The 9,173-nt window shown below is 41.2% G+C and overlaps 1 protein-coding gene across 2 annotated transcripts; it reads left to right on the top strand.

The window, feature by feature from the left end:
• The first annotated feature begins 287 nt into the window (after positions 1–287).
• On the top strand, positions 288–6,423 carry NUDT11 (nudix hydrolase 11). Of its 2 annotated transcripts, XM_004606572.2 has the most exons (3): positions 288–618; positions 967–1,488; positions 4,732–6,423. In XM_004606572.2, coding segments are annotated over exons 2-3 (495 nt in total). In that variant the 5' UTR covers positions 288–618; positions 967–994; the 3' UTR covers positions 4,733–6,423. The 2 variants fall into 2 exon arrangements, with proteins under 2 accessions (XP_004606629.1, XP_054979059.1); XM_055123084.1 differs by lacking the exon at positions 4,732–6,423 and having other exon boundaries at positions 296–618; positions 967–2,141.
• Positions 6,424–9,173: the final 2,750 nt, after the last annotated feature.

Below are 9,173 nucleotides of genomic sequence, written 5' to 3'. Positions count from 1 at the left end.
GATGAGGAAACTGAGGCAGAGAGGTTGGGTCAGGCCTCAACTAGGCTCCAGGAAAAATGTTCGTTTACAGGCGGTGCCAAGATGCCCACCAGGGGAAGAACCTGTTGAAATTAAACTGAATGACAAGACTTGACAGAATAGGGGCCGTTTTGCTAACACCACCCAGTGCTCCTTGCAACAAAACCAGCTCTTCCTCTAAATGAACCCGGGTAATGTATCACGAGTCGGGACCGAGATGATGCTCCCTGACCCTCCGATCGCGTGTGACATGACTTAGCGTGGGTGCCGCGCTACGGGGAGGGACGGAGGGCTGACTACCATCTGTGTGCTCCACGGCCAAGCTTCACGGAAAGGCACACGTGCAATCAACCAGGACCTGTGACGATGCGAAGAATCAACTGTGGCGCAGGACGCGCTGCGCCCGCGAGCTGGCGCGTGCGCTGTGGGTCCCCAGCGCCGTCCCCGGCTGGAGCTCCGAGACCACCCCCCGCCCTCGTCTCGCACCCTCCCGACGGGAACGCGCACGTGAACGCGGCCGCGCACGAGCACGCGGAGGCTCCTGACTTCAGTCCGTGCCTGCCAGCGCCGCTGACGGAGGGCGGGAGCCAAGCACCCGAGGTGCGGGGGTCCTGGGTCGGAGTCGCAGGCGTGGGCTGGCGGCGGCTGTGGGAACGGAGAGGGCGGCGGCGGCGGCGGCCTCCTCTCGCCCCGCACAGCGCCTGAGCGCTGCACCCCCGGGGGGCCCCGCCGGGGACCAACGTCCTCCGGGTCCCTGCCCGTCCCCGCCGCGTCTTCGCCCAGGCTCGGGGGCTCGCAGCTAAGGCGCCTGTCGCTCCCCGCCCCTGTGTGTGCGTGTGTGTATGTGTGTGTGTGCGTGTGTGTATGTGTGTGTATGCGCGCGCGCGTGTGTGTGTGTGTACGCGCGCGCGTGTTCATGCGTGTGCGTGTCTCTCTCTGTCCCCCCAGCACCCCGAGCTGCCCGGCGGCCGCGAGGATGAAGTGTAAGCCGAACCAGACGCGCACCTACGACCCGGAGGGCTTCAAGCAGCGGGCGGCGTGCCTGTGCTTCCGGAACGAGCGCGAGGACGAGGTGCTGCTGGTGAGCAGCAGCCGCTACCCCGACCGCTGGATCGTGCCCGGAGGGGGCATGGAGCCCGAGGAGGAGCCGGGCGGCGCGGCGGTCCGGGAGGTGTACGAGGAGGCGGGCGTCAGGGGCAAGTTAGGCCGGCTCCTCGGCGTCTTCGAGCAGAACCAAGACCGCAAGCACCGCACCTACGTGTACGTCCTGACCGTCACCGAGATTCTGGACGACTGGGAAGATTCGCTGAGCATCGGCAGGAAACGCGAGTGGTTCAAGATCGAAGATGCCATCAAGGTCCTCCAGTGCCACAAGCCCGTGCACGCCGCATATCTGGAGAAACTGAAGCTGGGCGGCTCCCCGACCAATGGCAACTCCGTGGCCCCGGCGCTGCCAGACAGCGCTCCCTAGTATGTACCTCTCCTGCGCACACGACTGCTTTTCCGCCCACCTTACCAGAAATCATGCCTGGCGCACCTCTCATGCCATGTGCGGTCTCAAGGGGGAGGAGGGGGGCTTCTTTTGTTTCCTTGGCAGCTCTCTGAATCACGCTTGCAAACTGTCTCAGTAGCTGAGCACCATTCTCAGACAATTTGCACGCTGTTCAGATGCTTGGAAATCGCTTCTGGTGGTACTGTCACAGATTTCGGTAAACCCCAGCCTCTGGGGTGCTTTGCAAGGTGCCTGAGCATTTCACCTAGCCCACCTTGGGCGTGCGTGACTGTTTCTGGAGCCCGGGTGACTTGGGTCGTTGGGGAGCATGGTGGGGGCTATTATTATTAACTGAACGCCTCTAAAGATCGGATCTGCTTAGTTGTGCCTGTTATTATTTTACTTTCTTCTCATTCAAAGCATAACTCCTTCCAAGCAACGACTTCCCCCCTCCCCGCCCCACACTCCCACACCCACCATTTTCTGTGAAAGGAATTAGTGCAAATTGATCAGTCTGGAATGAAAAAAGGTACACTTTAGGAAACTTTACATCTTGTTCTCTTTCCACAGGCGATTGCACTTTTATTTCCAGAAATTTCATTTTTAAGTTTTCTCTTCAGAAGTACTCCTAATTTCAAGTTAATCTAGAGGATGTCATGTTTCTTTTTGTTTGGGGGCCACATCCAGCAGCGCTCAGGGATCACTCCTGAGAGTGCTTTGGTAGGTCATATGGGGTGCTGTGGATTGAACCTCCGTCAGCTATGAGCAAGGCAAGCACCCTACCCACTGTAGTAGTCCTCAACTGATTTCTTTCTTATTTATTGTTGATAGGTATTACGTGTCACTCAACTTACTTTGGAGGAGGTCACACACATCATGAACTTAAAAAACTAGAAAGTCTAGATTTTTCTGTGAATTCACATAATCTCAGCAAGGTTGAGAATAGTGGTTGCAAAGAGTATGGATTAGTGATACTTTTCTATATATAATGTCTAACATCTTAAAAATAGTTGTGGTTCTAGGTAGGTAACTCAAAAAGCTGGAGTGCAGGAGCTGACATTGATCCAGGACAATGCATGGCTCTACAGGCACAGCTGGGTATAGTTCTTTCTGCTGGAACACTGATCAGTCAGACCAGCAAGCTGGGTGGAATATTTTGTGGAATGATCTCAGGCCTCCTGAGCCCTACTTATGATGCCCCCTCAAAACAATTACATTTATGCTATTAATCCATGTCAGAATATAAAGATAAATCTAACTATGTGTAGGGTTATTAGTGGTCAAAAATTTGTTCAATACATAATACCTAATCAGCTTTAAAGCTTTTAAAAAGTTAAACCATAAGTATAAATTAATAGTGATTATGTAAAGCATTTTGTTATATAGAGTAACATTTTCTTCAAACATAATTTCTTCTTAAATTTTAATAGTTACCCTAAGCGGTTGGGGTGGGCAACATCCCACTGTTCTCAGGGGCCTATTCCTGGCTCTGTGCTCAGGAGAAACTACTGGTGATTCTCTGGAACCCATATGTGTTGCCCGAGATTGCAACCAGGTTCACAGCCACCACAGCTATACGCAAGGCAAGTAATTTAGCTCTTGCCCAGAGTAAGAATGACCCAGAGTTACTCTCAAAGAAAGAGCAAATTGTTGTGCAACATAAATCCAATTTCATAGTTTAATGAAATTTTAGTTATCACATAAATGTTGCTTGAATCTGAATTTAGAAATTAACCTGTGGCTTTGCCATTGCTTTCCTTCTCCTAACATGTATTCACATTTCAGAGCATAGAATAATTATTTTTCTTTCTAGATGGAATATTAGAATATATACTTTTTGTGATTTGTGTATACTACTTTTCAAAATACTCAAATATTTTTCCAATTATAATTCTGGAAATTATTACCATTTCTATCAGATTGCTGGCAAAAAATGATTTCCATTGCATTTTGTAAAAAATTTTGGTGGTGCCACAGATTTGAAGCCAAATTATATCTGAGGACAGATAACATTCAACTTTTAAAACAAAACAACATTTTCTGCACTGTTATAAAGTTAAATAAGATATTAATGGTAGTTCATTTAAAACCAGCAACTGTTTGATTAGCTGATTTAGTGTTTATCAAAGATGGTTAAGTTTTTTTCTAACAATCTCAAATATTTGAGCACATATTTTTAATTCCCAAAACATGATGATACCTTTCAACTGCACTCTTATCAAATAGATATTTTTGTAGAAAAAACTTCTGGAATGCTTTCAGAAACACTTTGGGAGCTTAACTTGTATTTTCCATTGCCAGAGTATTACCTGGCATCATCTTATTTAGTTCTTAAATTATGTATCTTATAAAGTTAAAATGTTTTATATTCACTTTAACTCATTAAGAATTATTAAAGTATAATTTAATTCTTTTTCTTCTCCCCTACTCAGGAAGCATCTAGAATAAATAATTTATGCTATTTTTCAGAATTTGCACATAGCCTTATTTTAATTTTGTGACATATTGTCTGGAATCTAGCCTAGGAGGGAATCCAGAAAGATAGTATAGGAGTTAAGGTGCTTGATTAATCCCTTGCATGCAATTGACCAGATTCAATCTCAGGCATTATAGACAGTTCTCCAAGTACCCCAGGAATATACGAGGACAACAGATGAGTGTTGCCCAAAACAAACAAAAAAATTTATAGGAAATTCTTTTTATCTTTAAGACCAAGTTTAGATTCAAGTTGTAACATTTAAGGTGATCAGTTTGCAGCTGACTCAGTCTGAATTGCCAGAGTCAGATAGCTCAGTTTCTTAAAATACAAAATTGGAGGTAATAAAACTTTATAAACTTCTATGATACATCTTTCCTGGAAACCTGGGTTAAGTCACGTCCCTTCTGTACATGTCATGGGTCTCATATTTTATTCTTATTTGTGTAAGTGCATGGCAACTATACCACAATTCTTAGTAGATGAAAACTCTCCTTGAATTAGTTTCATAAACTGCCTTTTCAAGCTTTCTTGTCTTACTACCTTCCTGATTTTTGATTTCTAATATATATTGACCTGTAATTCCCTCAGCTTCTGATGCAGATTCATGCTGTAACTGCATTCTTTGAAGGTTTTTCAGACATGAAGTGAGTAGTGCAACTCACAGGCTTTTTGTAATTTTGTCTATGATGGAAATGTTAAATGAGTGCAAACATAATACTTGTATTTTGGTTTGGTTTTCCAGGTGAACAGAAAGGATGTTCAGGATTGATTTGAAAGAATCATCCATGTGAAACATTGATCAGTGGAATTTTCAAGCATAGGTGAAGCGCTTCCTGTTTCCAAGGAGACAGCACATGTTTTTCTTCCTACATCTTGGAACACTGCTGCTCTGTTTATCACACTGACTCTTTTTGCCCTGGTTGTTGTACTATTCTTTGTGAAGACGCTTTAAATCAGTACCTATAGCCTTTTGTTGTGCCTCTTCTTTTGCTGTATCTGCCTACTCCATTATAATATGATACTGATAAGAGCAAAAACAAAGTTTCCTTCGTCTTTTCAAATCTTCGCATATTGGAGACTCTACTTGAATTGTATTTGGTATCGCTGAAAATTTTTTTGTTTCAATTTATATTTTGTAAGAACTCTGTCCAAATATTTCCCCTTGTAATCTGGTGCTAGTAGAGAATGCTGTCTGACCATCTTGTGTGTGGTTTTTCTATATTAGGGATTTCCAAAAATTTTTGAGGCAGTTGTCTAAGATGTTCAAGGACAAGAATTATTGCATTTCTATATCACGCAATGACTGCCAGTATCAAAATTATACCATCATTTACTTTTGTAGGATAAGTCATCAGAATCACTTTAGTGCAATCGTACTATTGTAATTTGCTTAAATTTTAATTAAAAAATCACTTGCTGTGAAAAGTAATTCCAAATAAAAACAGTGATCAGATGACAATATGTGAGTTTTTATAAAAATAGATTTTAAAACAGTATATGAATAACACATTTGATGCTTTTGCAAGGCCTTGCCATGTATATGTAATGTTAACTTTTTGAAGAAAGAATTTTTTTTCTGATTTTATGTATTCAGTATACCACACTATTTTATGTCAGTAACAACAAAAATTACAGTTTTAAGTGGTTTCTATAGTCAGTAATAGCACATAGTTTGCCTGTTTTTTTTTGTGTGTGTGTGTTTATCTGCTACTGATAAATTTTGCCACAGTTTTCACCCCATTTCCCATCAGCCTCTCATGCCAGGCCATTTCTACATAAAGGGAGGCAGAGGACTCAAAGAAAACTAAATTGTGGCTTGAAAAAGGCAGTAGGGGGAAATCTGTAAAGGAGGGGCAAACACAAAAATAGAAGGAATTTAGAAAGAGAGGACTCAGGACAGTTGTCTCTAGGAAGCATCTTCAAGATAACAAATATGTGCAGAGAAAATTTTATTGTTTTACCTGGGATGTGTATGATATCAGCACTCTGCTCCAGTTCTCTACAAAGGCCTAAGAGTAGCTTTAATATCATATTTTTTGTTTTGTATTATAAAACAAGTGTATCGATAAATCTTGGACCCCATTTTAGTGTTACACTTTTCCTTAAGTACCATGGAAGTTTATTGATTGCTGTCCCAGTCTTAATAGAACTTAAAATGAAAGTTTATCTTCCCTAGTGCTTTTCAGGTATGTACTGTGTTTATGTTTGTAATCATTATATTTTAGATAAATGTACTATAAATTTTACAGGTGAAATGGTATACTACTGGTATTTACTTCTAAATAATCTGAGGTTAGATAGAAAAAAGATTGGTGATAAATTAATAATTGTTGAAGCTATGTGATGGATATTTTGGAATTCATTATACTATTCTTTATACTTTTGTATATGTTTTAAATTTTCCATAATAAAAATTGAAAAACTTTCTTCAGAATTTGCTTGTAGGCCTTCCTCTGTTCTTTAGACAAATTCATAGTCCAGATAAACACACCTCTTCTAAAAACAAGTTTTGTTCCTGAGCTAATGTTACTAATAGAATTGTTTTTCCCTTAATTGTAAATTATTTCACTGGAGTCCTTCTACTTGCATATGCAAAACAGACTTAATTCCACTGTCAAGTTATGATTAACTTTGAATCTCTGTAGTAGACATAGCTGCATTTCCAGGTGAAACAATAATCCGTATTTCCTATAATTTATCTTTTGTAACATTGTTTTATGATTATAAGTTAATTTTAATTTCATAATGTTTGAAACATTTGAAAATGAATAAAAACCATTTATGACCACCTGCCTAGAATAATCAAGTTTGTAAAATATATGCATAATTATCTCAGCCTTTTTTATGTCCAAAAATTAATTGGAAATTTATGGTACAGGTGAGTCCCTTCCAAAAGGATATCCATATCCTTTTAGTTGTTAGGTGCATATTCAGTCACATTGTATTTTAGGCTAATGCACAGTGGCTTTTGGGATTTGTGTTACTTCTGTCATTTAGAGGTTCAGTGGACATAAACACAAAACTTGAGTTCTGAAACCGGACAAAGTTCTCTCCTCACCAAATTCTAGTGCAAAACAAAGTAGAACTGTTTTGGAAATAGCATGCTAGGACATCTGGAATTTTAGACTTTGGGTATGGGTGGCGATCAGTGTTGAGTGTATAGAGGGCCCAGACCAGGGTTGACACCATTTATCTTTTTATTTCTGTTCACTAAAACTTAGGGCCTTTTCACCTGTGCCTTACAAAGACATACCACAAATTTCTTTTTTTGTAATATGTTGCTCCATTAAAGCATTTTTGAATTGAGTATGCTGGTAGATTATTATGTCATCTTATAGAAATTATGTTTTACATTTTTATTGAGCTACAGTGATTTACAATTCTCTTAATACAATTTTCATGCATACACTGTTCAAATACTACATTCACCACTAGAGTGACTGCTTTCCTCACCAATGTTCCAAAGACCCCTCCCATTCATGTGGTCCCCTCATATCATGCTCCCGCAGGTAGGCTTAGTTCTGTAGATCAACTTTTCAGTTGGCTATTTGTTGATCCCTTACTATGTTTATATCCCACATATGAGAGATCATTTTGTGTCTGTTCCTTTCCTTCTGACTCACTTAATTCAGCATGATACCTCTAGTTCCATCCATGTAGTAGAAAATTGCATTATTTCATTTTGTAGCCAAGAAATATTCCAATCATGCATATATTACACAAATTTTTTTATCTAGTCATCTGCTCTTGGACACAAGGGTTACATCCAGATCTTGGCTAATGTAAACAGTGCTGCAATGAGCATAGAGGCACAAATATCTTTCCAAAAGGGTGGCTTTGGTCCTTGGGGTAACTGACAAGAAATGGAATTGGTAATGCCAAATTTTTAGTTTATTTGATAAATGTTAATATTGTTTTAAGAAGTGGTTGAACTAGTCAACATTCCCACCAACATGGGTAAGGGTGCCCTTTTCCTTACATTTGTGTCACCTCTGTTTATTTTTTTAAAAAAAAAATTATGGGCCTCATTACCCTGACACCAAAAGAGCTCCCAATACGGCAGCGTAATAAAGGATGAGCAAGGAGAGGCTGATAAAATCTTAGGGATGACCTAGACTGCCAAAGCGAAGAAGGACTAAAATGACTGTACTTTCAACGCACGCACACTGGCATCAAAAGCATCCATCGAGGACCTGATGGTGCAAGCACAGAAGATCAAGTACGACATCATTGGTCTGACTGAGATGAGAAGGCATCGATCACATAGTTTGCCTGTTGTGTGTGTGTGTGTGTGTGTGTTTATCTGCTACTGATAAATTTTGCCACAGTTTTCGCCCCACTTTCCATCAGCCTCCCATGCCAGGCCATTTCTACATAAAGGGAGGTAGAGGACTCAAAGAAAGCTAAATTGTGGCTTGAAAAAGGCAGTAGGGGGAAATCTGTAAAGGAGGAGGAAACACAAAAATAGAAGGAATTTAGAAAGAGAGGACTCAGGACAGTTGTCTCTAGGAAGCATCTTCAAGATAACAAATATGTGCAGAGGAAATTTTATTGTTTTACCTGAGATGTGTATGATATCAGCACTCTGCTCCAGTTCTCTACAAAGGCCTAAGAGTAGCTTTAATATCATATTTTTTGTTTTGTATTATAAAACAAGTGTATCGATAAATCTTGGACCCCATTTTAGTGTTACACTTTTCCTTAAGTACCATGGAAGTTTATTGATTGCTGTCCCAGTCTGGGACATCCACGACATCAGCAACTATAGCCCAATCTGCCTGTTATCCGTTGTCTACAAATTGTTCATTTGAGTCATCCTGAATAGAATAGGCAGAACACTAGACGAAGGACAACCATGCGAGCAAGCCGCGTTCTGAAAAGTATTCAGCACAATGGACCATAACCACACAGTGACCAAGCTCATTGAAGTTTCATGAGAGTTCAAGATGCCGCTCTGTCTAACGTTTATTGATTTAAAGAAGGCCTCTGACTATGTTGAGACTGAAGCGGTCATGGAAGCCCTAGCCAAATAGGGCATTCAAACTCAGTACATCAAGATCCCCCTCAAGCGGTATTACGGATTCACCACCAGGATCTCACCATTCTACAAGAAAGTGATCATTGACGTAAAGAGGGCGTTCGGCAGGGTGATACCACTTCACCAAAACTCTTCAGTGCCACCCT

The sequence above is a fragment of the Sorex araneus genome, chromosome X (assembly GCF_027595985.1).
Source record: "Sorex araneus isolate mSorAra2 chromosome X, mSorAra2.pri, whole genome shotgun sequence".
Classification (NCBI taxonomy): Eukaryota; Metazoa; Chordata; class Mammalia; order Eulipotyphla; family Soricidae; genus Sorex; species Sorex araneus.
The sequence above is the reverse complement of the archived record's forward strand: the minus strand, read 5'-3'. Positions and strand labels throughout refer to the sequence as shown.

Bases quoted from the DNA above. Each gene is read 5' to 3' on its own strand.
- NUDT11 (XM_004606572.2), top strand. From the start codon at position 995: ATGAAGTGTAAGCCGAACCAGACGCGCACCTACGACCCGGAGGGCTTC.